The following is a 24,174-nucleotide window of genomic DNA, read 5'->3' as shown; positions in this document are numbered from 1 at the left end:
GATCATTAAGGAAAAAGGACATTATGAGTTCTGTTATGTTGCTACTGCAATGGATATTTAAAGAGGAAGTTGGTAAAAGAACAAAAAGGTGTACTCCATCAACTACAAGTGTTGGGATGCAAAAAAGAAGATATGAAGTATATGTGACAAGAAAATTATTTTTTTCTACTCATACCACAGAGCTCAGCACCCAAATACATTGTGATGACACAATCAACCTTTCTAGCAAAAAGGTAGGTAAGCAGTTCACAGCTTATGTTCCATTCCTAATCCTTCCCTACTCACAGTTGCGTAAGCTGTAGACATATCTGTACACTTCATTTGCTATTAATTTCAGCTTTTGTTATTTCTGTTTATCGACCACATTCTAGACTTGTTTTTGCAACCCTGATGCAAGAACTTGTTGCAAATTTGACTGTACGAGTAGTATTAAAAATCCCAAATCCCTTTGAAAGCTTCTCAAGATTTAAGGATATGAGAAACACCAGCAGCATTTCTTCCCCTCTTTATTCCCATCCTTGCTATGCCATATAATACTAAGTGATGAGTGCTCATAGTAATAAAGAAAGACTAAAGATCCTTGGCTGAGCCAAAGCTTTCAAGAACACTCGGGAGATTGCTCAGTATTAAATCCTGAAATTCAGCATTTCATTTCAAAGGGGACATCATTTAATTCTGAAGATAATGATACTCAGTCTTGCAAGCAAATATATAAATATTAGACTGTATTTAGATCAGCATACAAAAGAATTACCTTGTTACTGCTCCTGAGAAGATCCTCTCTATCATTCTACTTGATATTGCTGTGAAAGAAAGATTTAAAATTGTATCAGTGATGTACATGTTACTTTTACTACAATGTCTAGCTGAAAAGTTTATCAGAAACCTCATACATAAACATCTGTAAGAAAGATCACCTACAGTGCTCATTAATCCTTTTGAGCCCTCGAATCAACCAACTTTGAATTCAGACGATGCAGAAACAGTAATGTAGCAAAAGTAATAAAATTGGCTGATTAGTGAGATAGCATTTATTAGTTCTTTGACAAGTAAATCATGTTTTCGAGTGCCATTATAGTTTCACATGCCCTTGCTTTTTGTCAAGTTCTGTGTGTGTATATATACATATATTTATAAACAGTGTACCTACTAGAGCAACCTCACAAATGAAATAATCCTGCCTCAGTGTCCTAACGTAAAGACTTCTACAGGCAAGCTTCCAAAAGCAATCAGAATGATGCTTATTCTTTTTAATCCGGGATAATATTCCACAGTCAGCTAGTGTTTGAGTAAACTTTCCAGTCCTGAAGAGGACAATGATGACAAGGGACACAAACCATACAAAAAAAAAACAAAACAGCTCCATAAAAAGTACAAGAACATTTAAAATAGGGAGTGTGCAAGACTACAGAATCTTAGTGACCGTATGTTTTGAATGCAGAAAATAGAAAGTTACTAAATGATATTTAAAGAAAACATACTGCAGCTGAATAAACTAAACCTTAAAATAAGCAAAGTAACAATGTATATTTGCCTTACTATTTTCTTCTTCCATACCTTGCCATAAGTGTCATGCTACTTTAATAATAACAGATTGTTTCCAAAACAATCCCCCACTGATAATACATCAAGACTTAAGTTTCTAAGTGTGTAGGCTTGATCTGAATGGGGGGAAAAGTGACCTATTTCCTCCTCTACTTCTTTGCCAAGATCGGAATTCAAATTCTGAGTTTTCTTCCAATCTGGTATTGCTGGACACAAAGCAGGATCAGAGGTTACTTGTCCTGCTTTATTACCCTGAGCAAGGAGGATCAGCTACAGAAACAGACTCCTGAACACTGGCCTTTGCAGTTAACCACTTGTTCAGTTGAAAGCTTGCAAGTAATTTAACACATGTAAAGAAAGATGCTTCATTTGTCATACCATGATCATTATGTCGAGCTAAATCCTTCCGATCAATATAGAGGTCATGGTCTGTATCCAGCTCCCAAAATTTGCAATAGATAACATAGAAATGTTCATATGAGAAGTACTCTGTCAGCTGGTTAATATCAGCTTCCTCTTCCAATAATGCCACATTCTATTATCAGAAGGATAAACAGAACACATTAAAGAATTTTTAAGACTGCTGCTGAATCATCTGAGTTCTGATAACCAGACGAATATTACTGTTACCTAACAGTATTTCAGTGGAAGAATAGTGACCTTCTGAGACAATGCACATCGTACAGCATGACAGCAAAGACTTAACAGACAAGGTTGAAAGCTAAAGTATCCACAGAAGTACGAGATCAGCTAGACTTTTGCTAACCAGAGTTGCACATGTACAGATCTACATAAAATGACATTTAAACATATTCTACAGTAGGAGAGTTAATATAATGTAGTCCCTACTGGATTTTGCAAGAGAAGGAAATGCTTATCTTATTCCCTAAAGCATTTAGCTAGTGCTTGTTTTAAACTTGTAAAGACAACTTGCAAAAGATACTACGTACCTGCAAAAAATTGCTTTTCCTGAGCTCGTTGCAAGTGATTTTCCCAGACCAGGACCTATTTACTGTATAAAATATTCTCTGTATAACCTGCAAGAAAACCAAAAGGTGATCTCAGGCATGCCAACAGAACAACCTCCTAAGCATCTGTGATCAAAAATAAGTCTTAGCTCAGATGCATTACACGACTCCATCTTCCCACCCAAATGAATGGTTTACAAGTCTGTTGTTCCCTCTACTAATGAGAGAAGCATCAATGTGCTACGTCGTATTATCAAGCTATTTCCAGCTATAGCTAAACTAATCCAGGTAGTGTACTTCAGTGCTGCAGTACCCACATCCTACACAGTAAATGCGCAGAATACTTGCGTGCTATGCAGAAGATGTTTATTGACAATTTCACTGCCTTCCCATCTTCTACGATTATAGGCAATAAAGCTATTAATATATTTCATGGCTTCAGATTTAAGGACCTGTATTTGCTATGAAAGTATTTCATAAATGAAGTGACAGAAATAGAATGGGGTCTGTTTAAAGAAGACCAGAGCACTGGGGGATACCATAACTTCTGATACCATATCCACAGATACAAGAAACAAACATCTAACAGAAAGAATACTTCCTGCAGGTGGACAGATAATACATTTTTTCCATTTTGTTCTACTTAAAGCTAGACAAAAACTGACAGTAGTTATAAAAAACAGCACAGAAATTATTTCTGAGTAACAAAACTAGTAAGGATGTCTTTTCTATGACATCAGCGATGTTAGAATCAAAATCATATTCATTCAATTGATTATCCATAAAATCTATTTAAATCAGTTGCACATGTAGGTAATTTTGATTAATTCATGCATTTAACACAATTTGCTTGGTTTAATTTATGAACATTAGACTTTAAAACACCATTTTTCTGTATCTAAAATATTCATTTCAATTATTTTGACTTAAGCACACGAGCATCTCCAATAATTCATTCACCAGTAACCAGACAAGAAACGTGAGCATATTATGAGCTGTAATTGCTTAACTGGAGATGAACTGCACCCTGCTGATCAGCTAAATACTGAATACCGTATATGTACAGCATTTTATTTGCAACAATAGCTACTAGCTAAAAGGCAATCTCTTAAGGAATTCCTTCCCTCCTCCAATAAACCCTTTTCCAAACGAAAGGCCTTATTATTTCAGTTTTTATTACTTCAGATTTAATTGCTTTATTATCAATAGTTTAAAGAAACCAACTGTTCTGAAGTACAAATAGAAGAGCAACTTTTTCCATGAAGTTTTTAAAATAAAGCTTAAGCTGCCTGTAAGCAGTAAGCTACAGAAAGCTCTGCAGCTCACACTTTGAACAAGAACAGCTGGTTCAATAGATCTAGAAAGGAGAATAGACTGGTCTGCTTTTGGAAGTTAATTAGCCCAATTCTAATTGTGATTTTAGGGAAGGCCCAGTTTTTGGCTTACACTACAAAGCAATTTTTTCTAAAAAGGTTTTGCTTTAGCTTTGCAACTTAATCCATCTGCATGTCATTATCTCATCTGTTATACATTTAACTGGTCTAAAAATAAAAACAAAATTGAATGTTTGCTCGAGACAACTGGGAATAGGCATAAAAAACAGTTTTCCAAAGTGAATCAAAGCACAGAACAAGCCAACTGTTTAAGAATTACCCTCCTCACTATGCTGCACAACAGTTTCTCATAAGGGAGAAGTTGTGGAATACAGAGATTACAATTTCAACAGTTCACAAGCATATACACACCGTACTTGCAGATTGAATGCGTTTTCACATTTGTCAGGACAAGAGTTTTTAATGTATTTCAGCTTTATCTTGGGCAGAGACGCACCAAACCTTACCTCTAGACTGACCAACCAACATAGACCCCTGCCTAACAGACAGAACCAATTGCTTCCCCTAGACTGACCAACCAACAAGATGCTCTCTTCATTATAAAGGTTACATTAGTATGAATACAAATATACAGAGAAACACAGCAGAAAAACTGATCATTTAACTTGCAACTGGAAATTAGGAGAAGACATTAAATCGTCAGCTGTAATGCTTACAACATCCTTTACAACATAAAGCTTCATGTAGCAAGATTAAAGCTACCTTGAACGTAAGCATAAAACACCTGATTTTATCTCAGAGAAAAACCACCTACAGTTATATCAGTAGCAGCTTCCAAGACAATTCCAAGAATTTTAGAAGACCATATAAGCTCAATTTACCAATAGCAGTTACTCCATCCAGAAATAAAACATGAAATAATGGCAGGTAGTCCTCTTGTCATTTTTAACCTGCAGATTGGCATTTCAAATATTCTTACTATATTCTTACCAATATTGGTGTTTTTTCTGGCATTTTGATTACACACGGATTTCTCTTGACTGCACTAAATGTTGTCAGTCAAGTACTTGCAGCACTAATTTGTTCAGCATTGCTAGACTCAGACCTACAAAAATAAGCTATTCATCCATAGAAAAGTAACTGAAAATGGCAAAACCTTCTCCTTCCTATAGCAAGCTTTCACAATTTTTAGCAGAGCAGGCTTTGATACAAACCACAATCTGTTAATAAAGAAAACTACTCACTGTCAGAACATTTCCCTTACTCACATTTGACAAGAAAGTTCTGGGAGCTCATATAATAATTAAGACAAAAGCAAAATCTAAAGCACTACTTGATAGGCTGGCAGTCTTTCTATGAAGGATAGGAGGAACCAAAACCAAATACTTAAAAAAAAAAATTTCCACAATGTAAGTCTGGGTTGAACTATAAGTTGCACGTTGTTTGTCTTTTTTTGTTGTTGGGAAGATTTGTCAAACTAGTTTTCACATGCACAGAGAGTGAATGGAATGTTACTCCGTGGAATTTTAATCTTTTGAGACTTCACTGGAATTGGCTGCCTTGTTTACAATTGTGAAAATTTAATGTCACTGATTTTTCCCTTGTGTACAGAAAGAGTGCTTCATTCACATCACCATAGGAAGAGAGAAATGGAGCTTCCACATCCCTGGAGATGGATGTGGTAAACAGTTTCAGTATTATCATCATTTTACTCGATGCTGAACATAATCATGTGAACATAGACCTTTCTTTCAAAATTTCATTTAATTAATCCCAGACTACAGTCAAGATTCCAACAGTCTATACTGACAATCAAGTCTTTTAAGATAACAATCTGTTCTTTATTTAAATGTTCATTAACTTATTTTACACTTCTACAATTTGGTGTTTCTCATCCTTATATTAAGTTCAACAGTTTCTACTATGATACTCATGAAATTAATTTCCTTCGCAATATTTCTAGGCATGTTGACATGAAGACTGGCAGCATACTTTATTTTTTCCCCCCAAAGGACAAAGATGCTTACACATTTTGTCTAATTTTAGTCATTTTCATACTTAGTTAACCAAAATAGCTTTTCCAAATAAAAAACACTTACTGTGGTAATGTACCGAGAATGAAACTCAGATGCTTCTTTTAGAAATGATAGGCCAGGATGGCTATTTACCACATCCTACACAAAGGAATAACAATATCATGAACAGCATCCATTAGTGTCTATGTAGAACAATGAACACAGATTAGCAGACATCCTCTCCCTTAACTAAAACAGTTCAAATTTAACTACAACAATTAATAATTTCACTTAAAGCACACTGTATGCAAATAACACTGTTGACATTTAAAAAATAAAATGATCTTTTAAAAGCCATACAAACAGATGATTTCCCGTATTTCAGATGGACAGAAGATTTTGAATAAATTGGTCAGATGAATACTACTGATTACTGCAATGCTTGTAATTCTGTGTCTGATGATGACTCACTCAAGTTAATTTAGGTTCTAGAAATGTATTTTTTTGCTGCTCTTTGAGAGAAATTGCATTAGGTCTTGAATACAGAAAATCAGTTTGCCCTCCAAAGGCCCTCCTTAAGCACAAAGGCTGCTCTGAAAGTAATGCCTCCTATTTATTTCCATGGTGTTGCTATAACAGCTACAAAGAGCACAATAACATTATCTGATAGAGCAAATTCTCAGCTACCAAACACTGTTTTCAGCACAGTCAGCACCATTAGCTGTGTATTTTTGCCAGCAATGAACAAGTATGCCTGCATACTGTGCTTCCAAAGAAAAAATAAAAAAATACATCTGCATGGCTTTCACATGTCTTTCACATCACTGTTGTCACTGAAACACACCACTCACTGCTTCACTGTGCTCACTATCTGCTCTCCATAAACGTTCAGTAAGTGGCAATGAATGTCAATGGGTGGCATTTTTTTCTGAAAAGAGGGATTCAGTGATACACACTTGCTTCATCCTCACTTCCATGTTTAGTTTGTCTGGCTGCCCATCTGCTGCCATTGGTCGCACAGCAACAAAATGTAACAGAATATTGGTGGAAAGTCTCAACCTCTACTGCTCTCCCTCCAATATCCACCTCTGACATCGTGGACTAAAATAATATGAGACACTGCTTTCAGAACAGCCTTTGTAATTTCAACTGCCTTTTAAAACCCTAAAGGTTGTCTGATACTCCTGCAAGCAAGATCCATACATCTTGCTGTAGGTCTTAAAAGATCTCATTTGTGTGGACCACACAAAGCAAGTTACACTAAAATATTATTAATAAGCTATAATGAAGACCGTGAAAATGTACAGCTAGCTCAAAAAAAGAAAAAAATTGAAAAAAAGAATTCGTAATTTAGTTGTGCTTTCCAGAGCTAGTTCTTATTGCAATTTACTTGTAAAAAAGGAATGAAGTCTTCTTGCACTAAGTAGTTGCATCCAGGGTTCATTAGAAGATGAACAAACTTTGCAGCATCATCATAGCAGGTCTGAAGTATTCTGAAATATAAATACATGCATTTACTACTGTACACAGAAAACTGTTGATACTACTTCGTATGGGCATCCTCTGATAAAGGCCTATGAAACAGCAACCACAATTTAACTCAAAAGTTAATCACACATGGCAAATTAAGCTATAGGGGAGGTTATCAAGCAGTATTGTCTCGTAGGTGGGTACTCCACACAATTGCTTACACGAGAAGACATTTTCAAGTTAGAACTAGAATATAAACTAGAAAGAAGTAATTCTGCTCAGAACTGACACCTGCAAGTTACGCCCATGGTTTTCATTTTTCCCATAAATAGCCAGCCATTTATCAAACAATATTTCAAAACCTTTGATCATAACAAATAAAGATTTGTTTGCTTGTTTTAGAAGGGGTGATATACTTACATTTTCTCACGTACAAGTTTACTGTCAACAGCTGATTACAGGAAATTCTTGTCTTTCCCCTTATACACTGGATCTCATTCAGAGCTTAAAATACACATTTCAATTAAAGAAATAAAAATACGGTATCTCTGAAAAAGTAATCTACTTACTTCCGCCACATTGCAACAAATTTATGAACTGACACGTATCCCGTTCGTTCACCTCCAGCACAGTAAAACAAAGGACCTTTCCAGTAGAGTGGGCAATCACAAGCCTATAATTAGAGTATACATCAAGTCAACTCATTGATTTTTTTATCCGAGGGCTACTCCCTCATTTATAAATCTCTCAAATTAAGTTTTACAAGCATTAAGAAAAAACATTAAGGCGACATCATGGGAAAAACCTTTTAGTAACATTGAACATATCTGTAGGGGATTAAAAGCATTTCTGAACTATATAAACAGAGATTATTTATTTATTTTTTTAACTGTTTCTGAAACCAGCTGCACACTCCAAAATAAGTAGTTTAAAACAACTGCTTTAGGCCAAAATTCAGTAGAAGAAAGTAAAATATAAGGCAATCCTGCAGCATTCCTAATACATTAATGCAGTTACATGTTCATGCTCCTAGCAGCTGAATGGAGTCCATGCTAATAAGCTCTGCCAATGGGCTGGATATGTTTAAAGTGTGTAACTGTTTATGCTATCTCAAACTCAACTTCTGGATGACAGCTAGCATACATTTGTCTGCCTCAGAAGATATCTCAACTCATCTGCATCCTTGCACATGCAGGCAAATTTTTTATCCCATTTTCAGTAACAGGTCAGCCTGCACTGAGCTTCATTTGTATGCTTCACAATACTTACCCTCCACAATTTCAGAACTCCTATGTACCTACAGTGTTGCTTCTGTGTCTGCTTCAAGCTTCCTCTGTCCTAAAGCTAAGTGCCTTTTACCTAAAACTAACTATGACTTGGAGCAATCAGATGTGCTAACATCTGAAATTCTCATTTGGAACTCAAAACTCAATACTGCAAGATGTGTAAGGTCACTGGAGAAAAAAAAAAAACAGATACTTTTCACGCAATACTTTAACTAGCATTTAAAAATACATATTTTAAAAGTTACTTTGACAACATTTCCTCAGTCTGAGAGGCTTTACCCTATCCTTCAGGAGGATGCCTTGCCTTTCATCATTGAACTGTAGTTGATTGGGCCCTTCCAGCTCTCTTGCTGAAGCATGGAAAGGAGCTTTCCATCTACATGGAAAGGAGCTGTGAAACCCTGTGTTTCAGCTTGGCAGTTAAACACTTCTGGTGAGGTAAACTGGGAGTTCATCACTTAAATCTGGTCTACATAAAAATTTATTTCTATTTTTCTAAACCCTGGATTTGAAATACAAAGTGACAAGAGCAGGAATGAGAAACAAAGGCTCATGACCAAGATAAATATTTCAAAAGCTAAAATGTAACGTTAAATCAATTAGTTTATTGTGCATTACAATAACATATGAACAATCTTAGCTAATTCCTAATTCAGTATTATGTCATTCTACAGTAACTATTAAATAACTCTTCAATTATGACTTATTATGACTTAAGCTCTCAAGTTGCTAAACCATTCTGTATTTCAGCATCTTTAAAATGGATGCTCACGACACTGTCAAATGAGTAAGCAGCCTTTGAAAGGTTTTATGCCAAGGACGGTAACATTTTCATCACACAACTAATATCATGTAGGTCAGAAATCAACAGGCATATCAATCTACAAACACGTTTGGTTCTGTGGTTCATTTCATTCTGTAAGCATAGTGTGAGGGTATTTTGAGACATGGTTAATACAAAGATTTCCACACAACTGTCTTACTGGCACTACTTAATAGGAGATGAATACACAATGCAAGGAAAAGCACAGAGAATTCATGTATTCTTTCCATGCATGTACAGTATTGAAAGCAGTTAGCTAACAAACTCTCACCTTTGCAACTTTCCCCATGTCATCTAAAGTTGCCCTCTCATTTGGAAACTGTGAGAAAGTTTTCTCAATTTTGGCAATCACAGCATCTATGTTTACTTTTTCCTTAGGACATCCTCGAGGAAAATAGAAAGTTGGAATGGTTTGACTAAGCGATGGTGGCAGAGTTTCTTCCTTCTTTGTCTGAACCTAAGTAGATAAATACACATTTGACAGTCAGGTACAATGAAATCATGTATATAATAGGCATCCTCAGATAACTTGATTCTCCTGGTATTATCTGTTACAACACACCTTCAAAGAGATTTTTGATGACAGGCTGAATAAGCTATTTAAAAATGAGAGCACACTGGAAGAATTCAGAAGTGTTTCCAACTACTGTCATTTAGAAAGATTTCTGGTACATTAGAAAGTTAGTAAGACAATTTTGACCTTCAGCCTATCAAATTTCAAGATTAATACACTAGACAGCTTTTCAAAAACATCTAAAATACTCAGGTTATCAATTTCGGAAGAAAAGTGTTGAGTTTTAGTTTAGCAGACAGGACATGAAAGAATTTCCTTTTGAAATACTTCTAATTTTACAGCTTCAAACTTCAGAAATGAGCATGTCTACTTTGTTACAAACGATCACCCTGTTTAGTGCAGCTCCAGAGCAGATGCATTTTTTTTTGACCCTAAAAATGGTTGATTTTCGTAAGTGAAGTAAACGAGACTGGAGGCTTTATTTTTTGCGTGCATACTGTACACAATTGTGCTGTATGAGGCTTGAAATGTTTTTCCTCAAGAATTTGTGATATATCACACTACTAAAAAATAAATTAGTAATAACAAAATTATTTAAACTAATTTAACTCCAGTAAAGACAAATTTACTTTGTACGTAGGCGCTAAAAGAAAGTCCAATAACACAGGGAAGCAAAGATAACAAGCACGATAACTCAATATTCGTGATTAAACTAAGCCCTTAACCTCAAGGCCACTTTTCAAATGTAAAAACAATGGTTAATGCTATACGATAGCTTATTTTAGGGAAAATATGCTGAAGATCCTGAAGTACATTTCCAAGCAGAATTGAAGGGGAAAAAAATAAAAAGACAACTCAAAGAATCCTTGTTTTACTTCCTACCATCTTTGCAAAGGGCCTGTAACGATGCTCATCCTTAAGGCAGTGAAAGAAATAAGTACTTCTGGAGAACAGTTTTTAATTTTCAGGGCTCCAACCCAGAAGCTTTTAATGGAAAACAACATGTGCTAAAATAGTCTGAATTAACCTCTCTTTCCCTTCCTCTAAGCCAGTGCTCCTGTTCCCAGTTGCTGAAGTTTCTCAATTGAGTTACAGGTTTCATTGCCTAAAGGCAAATCATACCTCAAAGCTGTGAAAACTGGAGTCAGACAACGGCTATCACTTTCTAAGAATCCAGTAAATTACAATTTCTGATACCTCATCATTAGTTTAGGAGTCTTGCTTAATAAAACTTCCATTTAGAACCAAAGTGCCACGAGGTATCAAAAATCCTTTCAAACTGTGGACTCCCAAATTTTGGGAGGGAATTAAGACAGCAAAATTTTAACCATCAAAGCACTGTTACTTCAGCACTACAAAGAAATAAGTGATTGGATTAATACCTTGTTTAGGTATAGGAATCCAGCTCTACACATCAGCACTTTTAATGTGGCTGTTGCAGCTTCCTGGTACAAAGACAGACTGAAGACTTTCTCCTTGGACCGGTACTACGAAGTCACATAACTAACATGCTCTCAAACAATTAAATCTTCTACTTAACAATTCCCAAGTCTTCTGTTTGTTCCAGAGAGCCAAGTTACTTTATTTCCCCTTCTCCCCATTTACCTGAGCTGCTCCCCCCTTCAAAATTGCTCAAGTTGCCACAAAGGAGCAAGTGTTAATGTGCCTGCTGAGTGAGACAGTCTCATCTGAGCTAAGGACAGGTGTCCATTACAGACTGCTAATGTGCCCTCCGTGTTTCAGGTAACATGAGGTAAATCAGCATTTTGAGAGAACCTAGGACGGACAGGAAGGGCATTTCAAAATCCATAGCTATGAAAGCTTAGAGCTTCACATCAAAAGAGAAGTTTCTTTTAAAAGGAAAAGTAGGGGCAGAGAGAAAACTAAATAGGAAAAGGTCCCAGGAGGAGGAAGGTTATCAACAGAACTATTTGTCCTTTTGAAATTCTGTATTCTTTTCAGAAACTAATCATTTACTTCAGGTATCTTGGCCTACAACATAATAAATTATTTCCATTAGACCAGGTTAAAAGCAGCTCTTAAATGTATGTGGAAATCTCAGCGTAGGAGTTGCAGTAAGAACTATTCTAGTACGTGCAGCTCGCTTGGACATTAAGTGAGAGTTACACAGTAGAGGTTTTTATTTATGTTAATCTCTTTGTCCATTGTAAATACGTGCCAGACAGTGATTATGAGGACGAAGATAAGGAACAGATTCAGAACTGAAGATAGAAGTATGTGCAGAAATTTGCTTTTCCTAAGATTCAGGAGTTATGTTTAGGTCTCATTTTGAATTCAGCTCGTTGAGTTAATATCTAATATTTAATCAGTAATTAATCTGTAAAACTGTATATATTATCTTCAGTTGAAGTATATACACACTGCCCTTGCAAAGTAAAAAGCCTCTTCCTACTTTGAAGAATATTGTCCATTACTACACACTGGTTTCTCAAAGTAGGTAAAAGGAGAAATCCTAAAAATGTTTCATTTGCTTCAGAAAGTCTAACATCTGCCTTTCTGGAAGACTGATTTGGTGTCTGCATACAGGCATCTCATGAGAATACCATGTAGGGGGCAATGCAAACTGACACAGAATATTCCCTGTGCCCTCCAGCAGGCAGCTCAGAGCACAGCTCTCACACGGTATCTGCCATGTGGATGTTCTCAGCACACTAACACTTCCTAAATGCCACTAGCAACTTGCTACTGGACAACTGAACTGCGCTGTTAACATCAGTCAACATGGGGATAAGAGCCTGCACCAAAGAAAGAAACAGGTCATCCAAAACGAGCTGCTGCAGCTAATGCACTACAAAGCTAGCATTACATCTCCTCCCTCTCCTCACCTTCCCAAGAAGGGCCAAGAAGGATTCTTCTCTTCCCTCAGCCTGAGCTCCGCTGAGGACTGAAAGGCTTCCAGTGCAGCTGAGACTGCTCTGCTGTGTGCACTTAATGAGGGAAAGTGTGAAGGGCTCACAGTGCCACTGCTTTCTAGAATTTCAGCTAGATCCTTCTGTAGATGTGAAGGGAGACAACTGTTATTTCAGGGCAGCCAAAATGCTTACTTGTGTGAGATTAAGCTCTTTGAAAATGAATTACAACTAGCCAGGGAATTTCTCCATTAGCAATAACTGCTATAAGTCTCCTAATGGAGAGTCTTTGAACTGAAAGTCTGCAGCAACAGTTATTCTTTTTATGAAACTATTCCACTTCAGTGGTCAGTTTAATGCTTGAAAACCTACCTATATTCTCTTCTGGCTTTGAGTTAAAAGCTTCAGTACTAGTACTGCTAAGCTAAACTGCCATAAGAGACCAGTTTGGTAAGGTTCAGTGTAACCTGCCGTGGCACATGAGCTGTAATATCCTTGCTCATAGATTATGAGCTAAAGATTATGGCTGTATAAGCTTGCAAATAACTCACCCAAGCAAATGTCTGCTGAAGCCTCAAAGGTGCATTCACCTTTTCAAGAAGCGTATCGGAGTCCAGAATCTGTAACTGTACTATAAAGTTGCCACTGCAGTTAAAGTTTTATGCTTGAAGATAAGAAGTGTGGGTTCCCTCCTTAAATTTCTATATGGTGCAAAACTTATGTAAGATTTGTCTATAAAGAGAATTCAAGAAAACCTTTACAACACTATCAATTTTCATTCCTAACCTACACCACCTTAAGAACTGTCCAGTTATCCAACGCCTCTTTGCCTTGACTTTTACAAAGGAAGTGAAAATTTATATCCTAGTAGCATCACTGTTCAATGGGCAAACTTCCTGTTTTATTTTGCAACTCTCCAGATCCTTTATCAGTTATTGTAAGCACAAGCAAGAGAAAACATCATAATTACAATAGAGTAATATGTTAGTAATCAGACCAGGAAACATGGATAGCCTTCACTCCAACTGAGAGAAGTTCTGTCTCCTTGTTTGTCCTCTTGCATCTACCAAGAGATGAGAAGCACTCAGCAGTTAATTTGGTTCTAAGCAAAAATGAAGACAGAAAGCTTTTAAAATGAGATATCATTTTTCCTCTCTCCTTAACGAAAGAGATGGCACTACAATGGAGCCTTCAATAACTGTTCATACTTCCAAAACTAGGCAAGCTGAGTGAAACATTGCCTACAGTGCTACTGGAAAAGGAAGTAAATACCGGTAATAAAGGATACTTCTATCTACCAAATAAGTAGAAGTTTGGTTCAAGACCTAAGTTTTTAACTGGGGAAGTTACCAAAAAAGAGCAGAATGTTGCAGCTAATTGTGTTGTGCATAAACAATTCTAGTTCTTCCGTAGACTGAATCTTCTATTATTGCATATCACGTTGCATGCAAGTATTACCTGGGTATAACAGAGTGCATAATGAGGTAGGAAGATTTTCTGCAGAGATTGTACCATTTGACTCTTTAAACTTTAACTTTGCCATAACCCACACTTAGAAGAACTATGAAGCAGCCAGCAAGAAAATCAGGACACTGCAAGAGGTTCCCTTCTTCAACTGATACGACAGCAAACAGAAGTCAAGAAGAAGACCCAAAGGGCAACGTGAACTTAAATTATAAAACAAACAAACAAAAAAATTGGTAGCATAAGCTTTATGAAAAGTCACCCGCTGAAAAGCTAGAGTAAATTATTACACAATACCAGTGTTCTGTGGTCTATCAAAGCTACAAGGTAACAGTGAATGTAAAAAACAGTTACCTGTAAGAAAGCTGGAAAGGATTAAGCACCTCACCAGCCTTCCTGCCTCCCCATTCTTCCATAGCAGTCTGATGAATAAAGTTTCAGGAACATTTCTGCTTTCAAGTTACTACCTGTTTGATTATACAGTGAAACTCTGCATTTCCTTCTAGACAAGCAAGTGACAAGATTAGTGAGTTTTATGGAACATAAGTTGTGAAAACACCAGATTTAAGGTTCACACTTCTATAAAATCGGTTCGGACCCATTTGCAAGGAAAATTAATTAATTTCCACAGTCTGTTCCAAACTCCCAAATATTTTGGTACAATAAAGTTCCTTCAAAGATCTGCTTCAGGACAGGTAAGTAACTTACTTCTAGAATTACTCCAAGGACAAGCCCAGGAAACCTTATTTTCTGTAACATCAACTCATTTGATCTTGTAATAGACATTTGGATTTCCAATTATCCATTTTAAAGCAGTGATGTTTTCCCTCTGTTCTAGCCAAACCATACTGACAGATTTATTATTCCAAGAACTCACTGGCTGTATCATTTCCCATTCAGCCTCATATGCTTAACAAGAGAATCCTTTGACAATTTAAAGCTTTCAAAACTTTTTTTTTCCTCAGACAGACTCTTTCTGTAAAATCTAGCTACTGCTCTGAAAAATAGCTTGAAAACAGTAATTTAGTCTGAAAGCTTACTAATGAAGTTTCATGGCATGGCATTAAGGCAAGCCAATCCACAGTACACCTGCACCTCCTGTACCTAGAGCTTACTGACCTTTGTGCTCGTACCAGAGGTAGCACAGAGCAGCGGAGCCCTGAGGCACCAAGATTGCTGAAAAGCAACCTTACACTATTTGTTCTCATCCGGTTTCCCCACAGTTGGTTCCACTTAGAAGCAACATGATTCTACCTTCAGGAAGATAAGAGGAACGGTAGGGTGATTTGGTTTGAAATAAGCCTACGTTACTCTTAAGACTGTGCTAAGATGGCATTTAGTTTTATTTTAACATGATCAGAAATCTAAAATGTGCATGAATGGGCAAGCCTAGAGACACATCTACAGAGAATGAGCCTATGCCAAAAACGGGTGTCAGGCAGTACGTGCAAAAGTCCTCTTGAAACAAGTGCTTTAGTCCCAGTTGCTTCTTCCAAGCCTTCAGTTATTATCTGGCAGCTGTTTTTGGACATGCTATAAAAACTAATTTTATCATACATGCTCTTCTTTCCACAGTGAGAGATAAACATCTATTAATTTTAGCCCTGACAGAGTTTTAAATTGGCTTGCTTTTGCTGTTAGCCTCAACTCAGATCAGTCCCCTGATCCACTTTGGTCTGTAGTCGCTTGAAATTAGTGCTACAGCGAGTGAAATGCAATAGAAAAAGGAATACACTTTTCCATAAAGCCATACACTGTTAGGAAGGAAAAAAAAGTACTTTAAGCTACACTGCTTCTGATTTTATACCTATTGATCCCGAGAATCAATATAAGGGAACAACTGTCACAGCACAGTCTGTGTTGCAGTTCTTAGTTCACCTTGAAATTCTGCCCTGGCAAATACTTTGCTTGTCTCCTGACGGTGTGCCAGGTTCTGCACTCTCTCATTAATACAGATTGACTGCTATCATTCTCATCTGATTTATGCATGTTCTTGGCAGTTGACCCTCAAGACTATTTCTATAAAAAAGGGTACGGTCTTTTGGCTTTCTCATTCAGTGCAAACGCGAGCCCCTAATTTTAAAGTGACTTTACTCCAACAACTGAGCCACCTATCACATGGTCCCATTTTGGCAGAACTGAAGCGGTCTGGAGTTTCTGGAATTGACACCTTCTGGAATTTACACTAGTAAATATTAAGTCTAAGGAAGACTCTAGACTTACGCTGCAACTTGCAGTTGCAAGCATGGAATTAGAACTAGAGTATGACATCCTAAAAAATATATTCAATTTCTTATTTGCTGTAAGCGCACACAACCAGCTCCAATAAAGAATAACCTTTCACAACTCCGTCAGCTTCATTGTGTTCAGAGGCTCATAGTGCAGATACTTAACATACACTTGAGATCAAGTAGTTGATCAAACCTAATTGGTTTGAACCCTCTTCCATTCACTAAAGTCAGGGAAAACCCTTACTGTTTTGACAGCTGGTGGCCAAACTGCAAATAGAAAGCTGAGAAAAGTTGATTTGTATGATTTTGCTTACTTTTAAACACTCAGGATCAAATTTTATTGTACTTCTAGTGCAGTAACACACTTCTCATGCAGTCCATGCCAACAGGGAGTAACAACTTCAACAGAAAAATATCTGTCTACTGAGTTGCAGAGATATGAATCTACATTAATTTTACGATTTAGCATTAGAAAATCCATCTTATTAATAAACTAGAATAATATTTATTTTCTCACTGAAATAATGTTGGTATGGCAGGCTGTGATTATGAGGAAAAAAGATGTTAATTGCTTGCTACATGAATCAAATTTCTCCCCTTTTTCAGTCTCAAGAAAGCAGAGTAACAAGCACTTCAGCTATTTACTCTTTATCATACCATAGCTAGAGAAAGAAGTTTGAGTGAAATTGCCATGGCAAGCACCACTGCTGCATAGGCTTAAAAGTCTTACTAAAGCTTAAAAAAAAATTGCTACAAAACCTTCTCATAGCTGCAGAACTATCAGCAATTCTTTTCTCCTTTGATTTATCAAGCACACTTCAGCAGTCAACACAAGCCCCCATGAGAAAGCTACTGAACAGAAATCTATGTTAAAATTTAAGTATTTTAGCAGAGCATGCAGTGTCCTGACCATCTACACAGGTTTATTTGGGATAGCATGTTAATTCTCGTGTAGGAGGAGGTAGTAGGTAGTGGAATCCAGGAAAAGTTTCCACCTAGAGCTATGAAATACATTCCATACATAACATCTTGTGCAATAAAAATACATTCAGTGGGAAGCACGCCACCTCAGACAAGATGTATTACATCCACATACACAGAACTAGTGTGGAATAAACATGCAAGCACAGGGGAAGTTTTCAAGTGACTAAAACATAATTTTACTTAGTATCTCCATCAGAGGTACATTAACATCACTTCTCTGCATGATACCTAACTATTAAGGCACATGCTTGCCGGTCTCCCTGCTTTCAGTGTTGTAGACACTGCACTAACAGATTTCTTACCTGAGTTCTGCAACTGTGATTTTGGAAATTAAAGGACAATCCTGATTTGGTAGGTTTGGTAGCAGTTTGGTATAGCTGAAGCCAAGTAATGCAGTCCTACTACTGTAAACACATTATTGCTGTAAAAACTCCTCCAAGCATGGCTGCCTTTATCTATTTTTTTGCATAATTACATAGAACTTCAGAAATAAAAAAGTCATTCAGTTAGAAAAAGTGTCATGATTTATTCAGAAATGCCTTGGGATGGGGCACAGGTGGAATGGCAGAAAGAAGAGGTAGTGACCTTCTCCTCCAGAAGCCAGAAGCACACGAACCGAATGCATCTCACACATCCGTGAGAAATTTGCTTTATTTGCTGACAGAACTTTTACGAAAGCTTTTGGATGTAGTAGAATCCTTTAAGAGTTTGCTATGACTGACCAACGAAAACGCATTTTGCCTCCTCTGCCAATTCTGAAAATGAAAACGGTACCGATTGTAGAATGGGGAGAAGGGAGGAAAAAAAAAAAGCATCAAAAAAATCCACGTAAAGAAAGGCAATCTCTAATATATTTTGTGCTAAGACAGAAGTAGTACAAGAGTGCTAATGGCTGTGAATTGTTGTCAGGCACTCTCCGTTTTATGAACTATGTCAAATGAAGTATCCAAGTCAATAACGTACCCAATTTTTCATATAGTTGCAGCTTTTTCAGAAAATACTTTGATCACAGGTTAAATCAGTATTCCTATTTTTTAACTGGCACTTTCTGTCACCTCAACTGTTTTCAGGAGACTAGCTGCTAAGACCCTCCTAGTACATAATCATTTTGATTGTACACAGCTAGCAGATCACACTGGGACTCACTACCTGCAAAGGAGTCATGACTGACTAAACATCATTTTAATGGGGAAAAACTGACAGTCAGTTACCTCAGGCAATTCTTACATTTGTCTATGGAAAACAGCCCTTGACAGGACAGGCCATCAGTTCAACATCAGAAGTAACAAATAGGGCTAAGACAGACATACACTTAATTCGTAAACACTGCAGCCTTCCATGTTTACAACAAATTTCAGTCACTTAATGCAACTGAGCTTAGAAAAAAAATCTACTAAAGAAAATTATCAAATAAGCTCAGCCTCATTACAGAGCTGCAGTCAGCAATTGCAGTAGTGTCCTGTTAGCTTCCGTCTGGCAATGCCCCAACCAATTCTGATTCAGATGACTGTGAAAGCAATCACATATCCCTCTGATCATATAAAAGTCGAAAGATATTTTACAGAAGTGTAACAAACTGTTTCAGGCTTTCTAGGAAACAAAGTAGTACCACTGACAGAGGACACATACTGTTAGCAATGCTAGTGATTATAAAGGTAAAGGTATGTTAATATGGGAAAAAGGCAGTGAAACTTTTATTCTAAGAGGGAAAAAGATACACGAGAACTCCTTAGTCTCTAAATTGTTGGGTCAGGATTTATCTGCAGAAGGTACAGACATGTACAATTCTTCGTCACACTGCAAGTCAGGTGTAAGCACTATACTGGCTTTTCTACAGAAGCAAAAGACATCTGCATAAATTTACTGCCAGCCACAAGCAGGTAAGGAAGGTGCTGCCACAGTGGAGCCAGTACATTTGAAGCTCATACCAGGAGTCTCTACTGCGAAAGCGGGAGAAAACCATCAGTTTGCTTACAGCTTCCTCTAAACGGCTAAAGCTTAAGGCCAGGCAAGCCATTAGTGATGCACCATTTATGGGAAACCTCTCATCTTAACAAGGCAGTCTCTGTGGGCAGCTTGGATGTTTTCATTCTGTCTTAAATGTTGGCATCTGCTGTAATAAATTGGCATTATATCAACAAACTAACATCACGCATAGCTATCAGCTAGAGTCAGACTCCTATTTCCCATCCCCCCCCAAAACACTTTTTATTCTGCTCCTCCATCCACCCCCCAAAAGCTGCTCATGGGTTTCCAAACAACAGTTATGGCAGAAAAAGACCCCGTTAGAAAAAGTGGCTTGCTGGAGACCTCTAATTAATACATAAGTGATTTCTATGACTAGAGATGAAAAACCAACTGCCTCAATGTAGCTTCTCGAAATTTACTTTCTCTGAGAAGTTATCTGAATCACTGGAAGAATCAGTGCACTGCAGCACAACCGCACATCAGCACAGCACATGTCAACACCTACAGGCTCTGTATTTGTTGTCATTGCAAATGTGCCACAGCAGTTTAAAGAACTCGCTGCTAACAGAGGAGTGCAAAAGCAATCATCTAACTTCACTCAGGAGGAAAGCTAATCTTGTAAGCACAGTGGAGAAGTTGAAATATCTCACATACAGCTGACATAAATAGCATGCGTAAGCAGCATTTGGTATCATTAACAGGTGGCCACAGAACCAAAGGCTTGCCATTTCCACACTGAGGTGTGACGCATTCAGCTACGGGGATCACCAAGCAGTAACAGCAGCTGAAGGCATGATGCAGTTAAAATATCAGAACATGCCAGCATTGGTCCTGGAACTGAAATTTAAAGGATTAATTCAAGATTCAGGGCAAATTTTCAGTTTTTAAATCATCACATTCAGCATGAATTTATTTGGTTATTACAAAGCCCAGTTTTCACATTAAAACTCACCTGATTTACAACACAGCAGTATGAGATTAAGTAAAAAAGAAATACTGATTTTCCTAGTTTAACTAACAGTAAGGTACACGTATGTAAGCACGTTACTGCACACAGATATATTTTATTCTGCTAACATTTTGTTTTCAACTTCAGATGTATTTTCCTCAAATAGCCTGGGTAATGATCCTGCTTACATTCCAGCTCTGACAGGTAGGGATGTCACCAGCTGTTGGCTGAAATACTCAGCTCTGCTACCAGCTGGTAATAAGCCTTTCAGTTCACATCGTTAAGTTGCCAGTCCATTTGACATAGTGATAGTTTCCCTCCAAAGTTTCAGAGAAATTGATGAGCAAGATGGACACAGCGTCTCTTCAAGTGCAGCATTTTCAGTTCACTGTATTCTGGAGATATAAAATTGTCTGAAAATGGTCATTCTTACAACCAATGTGAGAAGATGAATTCACATTCAATTTAGTTCTGTTCAAAATCAACTACTCAAAAACTCAATTCCCCAAAACACAGAGCACTCCAATGGCTGCATGTTGTTTTTACCTCATTTTTGAGGAAATGATTTTCCCAGAAAGCCCTATTTTGCTCAGCTTTATCAATTTCCATCAATAAATGCAACTCCTGGGAAGCAGCCTGTTGCATCGCTTTCCAGAGCTACCCATCTCACCACTGGTTGTCTATTTAAAGATGTACATACAGCTCAGTTTGCTACATTCTTTTTCCGACAGGCAGAGGACTATCTACAAATAACCTATATGGCTCTATGCAAAAACTACTGCCTGAGGATTCCTGGACTATGTGCAAGACCCACAGTCACTCCAAAACACCTTGGAGCAGATGTGGAGCCACACATTCCACCTCACCATCCACCACCATTAGTCTTTAAGAAGTTAGCTCCTACAGCACGAAACATCCTAACAAGAGTCTGACATTTGTCTAACGATTTACCAGAAAACTTCATTGATGGGAATGTTACAAAGGTAGACTAAGAGTATGAAAAAATAGGTTGACCTTCATTTCTGCTCGATTTTACATCAGATACATGAACTGTCTGTTCTGCCTGAAAGCCAAAACTGCAGTAGCATAGGAAACTAAACTCTGACGGCAATGAAACTCAGCAACTGAGGGAAAAAAAAAGCAAATTGTTCTACAAGAAATCTAAGCAATTTTTCATTTCAACGTGAAATTTCTTTAAAGATTATGTAGTAGAAGATGAACAAATGCTCTCTGAAATGCACTTGACCCATGAGGCACAACTTGAAATTAATATTAGTGTCCAGTAAACAAATTTTCTACACCAACAGTTAGCACTGTTGGTTTTTTTTTTAAAGGTACTTTTTTTTTTTTAAAGGTACTTCCAAAAAGTTTTCCTTGATACTATAAAGTAGAAGGAAAGTACCAATTAATGAGGACCATCAAATGAAATATATCAAATTGAGCAAAGAAAGATGCAAGATTAGTTTTACACTCCTATTAAGCCTGTTCTACCCACACAATATTGTCTGTAATACAATTAAGTGGCCAAAGATACATTATTCCACAATTGCCATTTACCAAGAAAGCGCAAAACTAGTTAAAAATGAGAAATGATTGTTCACTGTTGCAGCATAAAAAAATAGAAAAAAACCCTACAGATTAGACAAGGTATTTTGTTAAGGATTTGGTTGCTCTTAGACATGCATTATCCTACTATACTGAAATCTTTCCAAGTTAAACACAAAAAAGCCTCGGACAAGCTCAAGCAATCCAACTATCATTCGATGAAAGACAGATCGAGTTAAGGGGCACCACTCATGGTAATAACAGCTTTTGTTTACAGCAGGATGCCATGACCAGACTAAGCTCGCTTTGAACTCCGAGGTTCCTAAATATTAACTGCTATCTTTTGGGTAATTAAGGATATAATTCTCATTTCTTTTGGTAGTTTCTAATGTTCATCATAAAAAGCTCAAGTAGCAAAATACTTTCATTCACAAACTTATGTTGAATGGCATAAACCAGAGGGGGTCAGCAGCTGAACTCTGCTTTCAGCAAAGGAATAAACATTGCTTATAAAACTCAGTTGAAAGAAAACTGAAATAACAACATAGCAGATACCAACCTAACACCTTTTTACCATCACGGGGCTCCATGGCCCTCTCTTGAAGGTCACCTGAAAGGGACACTCGTGCACCGAATACAAAATTAAGTAGCAGGCTATATTTAGAATGATTGGAAAAGCCACAAATCCAAAGACAATGCGATTTTTATTTGAATGCCAAACTTCCCTTATTTAAAAAGGAGTATAAAACAAATGTCGTACATGCTGTCACGGATGTACCTTTAGTACACGAATTAGAAGTGAAGGTGAGGTAAGGACAAAGTGAATGAATTCACATACCACCAAAACACAAATTAGGTGGTGGTTGAGGAAATATCAACTTTCCAATAAAGCAGCTGAAAGCCTTTGTCCCTCTCCTAGAAAAAAAAAATCTCTTTGAAACATCCACTCTGTAAGTTTTCCTACTAAGTATGCATTTCAAACGCTTCTATTTTCAATTATGAGCTCACTTTAAAATGGTGGATTTAACTTACTGTTGCAAAACAGCACAGAGGCACATACTGCCACACTGCTAGTACAACTGATCTCTCCCAAACTCAAATGAAATAAACAATATAAAGGATTTCAGGTCATCATGTAAGTAAGAAAGCACCTTTCAACATGTTCTGTTTGAGTTAGTACAGTTACAGCCAATTTAATATGCCTAGTTTCAGTAAAAGGTAAATTTTACCCAGGAAAAAAATGCATGCAGATTACGGAAAACAGTCTGTAGAAGTCTAGTGACATTCAGCACACCAGTGTCCAACTGCATGCACCTCTATGCAAACATCAACTTTATCTACACTACACGATTCAGTAAGCCCTCCTGTCTTTTGTTTTTTGCAGAGAACCACCTGCATAGTCTTCTAAAACACAGAGATCATCAGATACGAAACCTACTGAAACACTGCTAGTTGAGCAAGAACTTTCATATATTTCCTGAAATTTGCGTGGCTGAAGAAGCACAATTAACGACAATAATTTAATTGTATAAGATCTGAAAGACAAACCTGGACCTGCTGAAAAGCTTTCAGTCTCTTCTTGAATCTAGAAGGTAAAACAAAATCACATCCTCGAGCTAGCAGTGCCAACTCCTTCCTTAGATCAGGATCTTGCCGCAACGAGATTTCCTTTATCCTCATGCTTTCGGATTTCATATAATGTCTCCGTGTGCCAGTCCAGGCACTTGAGTCCCAGTAAATAGCAGAGCTGTTGTATTATCACACAGTGCCACTTAAAGCAGCAGCTGCGTCTGAGTTCCGTGATATTATAAGAGAGTCAGCTCAACTTCGCCTGCTCCATACATTAAAGGGAACTTGGCTGGAATCACGAAAACAGATTGGAAAGTCACTTTGGGGGCCTGCCCTTTCATACATGCATTCCAAAGTCTAAACGGGATAGTATGGAAAAAACCAAACCTGTTTGGAGCAGCATCTATAAAAGCAGCTTCCAATTTTAAAAAAGCAAGCCCTGGAGGAATGTGAAGAGGCCAGCCGTGGTCATGTCGTAGCTTCCTCCTCCTCCTCCCATCCCCCTCAGCTTTTCCTTCTGTCACAAAACACTCACTGTCTAGCTTCAATGAAGTACCTCACCGAAGGCTTACTAAACAGCAGTTCAACTCTTTCTGAGCTCTTCAGCCCTTAAGCAGGAATCCTATTACATCAGAAAAA

The 24,174-nt window shown here is 37.4% G+C and overlaps 1 protein-coding gene across 1 annotated transcript in view; it reads right to left on the bottom strand.

The window, feature by feature from the left end:
• Positions 1-23,874, bottom strand: part of PPP2R3B (protein phosphatase 2 regulatory subunit B''beta) — a 33,441-nt gene extending 9,567 nt beyond the window's left edge. The window contains exons 1-8 of the mRNA XM_010727064.3: positions 23,515-23,874; positions 9,713-9,898; positions 7,902-8,005; positions 7,253-7,355; positions 5,947-6,021; positions 2,496-2,582; positions 1,924-2,080; positions 755-803 (exon numbers count right to left, since the gene is read on the bottom strand). Coding sequence (XP_010725366.1) covers positions 755-803; positions 1,924-2,080; positions 2,496-2,582; positions 5,947-6,021; positions 7,253-7,355; positions 7,902-8,005; positions 9,713-9,898; positions 23,515-23,661 — 908 coding nt within the window. The 5' untranslated portion in view covers positions 23,662-23,874. The remainder of the gene's footprint in view (positions 1-754; positions 804-1,923; positions 2,081-2,495; positions 2,583-5,946; positions 6,022-7,252; positions 7,356-7,901; positions 8,006-9,712; positions 9,899-23,514) is intronic.
• Positions 23,875-24,174: the final 300 nt, after the last annotated feature.

This window comes from Meleagris gallopavo, chromosome 1 (genome assembly GCF_000146605.3).
Source record: "Meleagris gallopavo isolate NT-WF06-2002-E0010 breed Aviagen turkey brand Nicholas breeding stock chromosome 1, Turkey_5.1, whole genome shotgun sequence".
Classification (NCBI taxonomy): Eukaryota; Metazoa; Chordata; class Aves; order Galliformes; family Phasianidae; genus Meleagris; species Meleagris gallopavo.
Note: the sequence above shows the minus strand (reverse complement) of the source record. Positions and strands in the feature narration are given on the sequence as shown.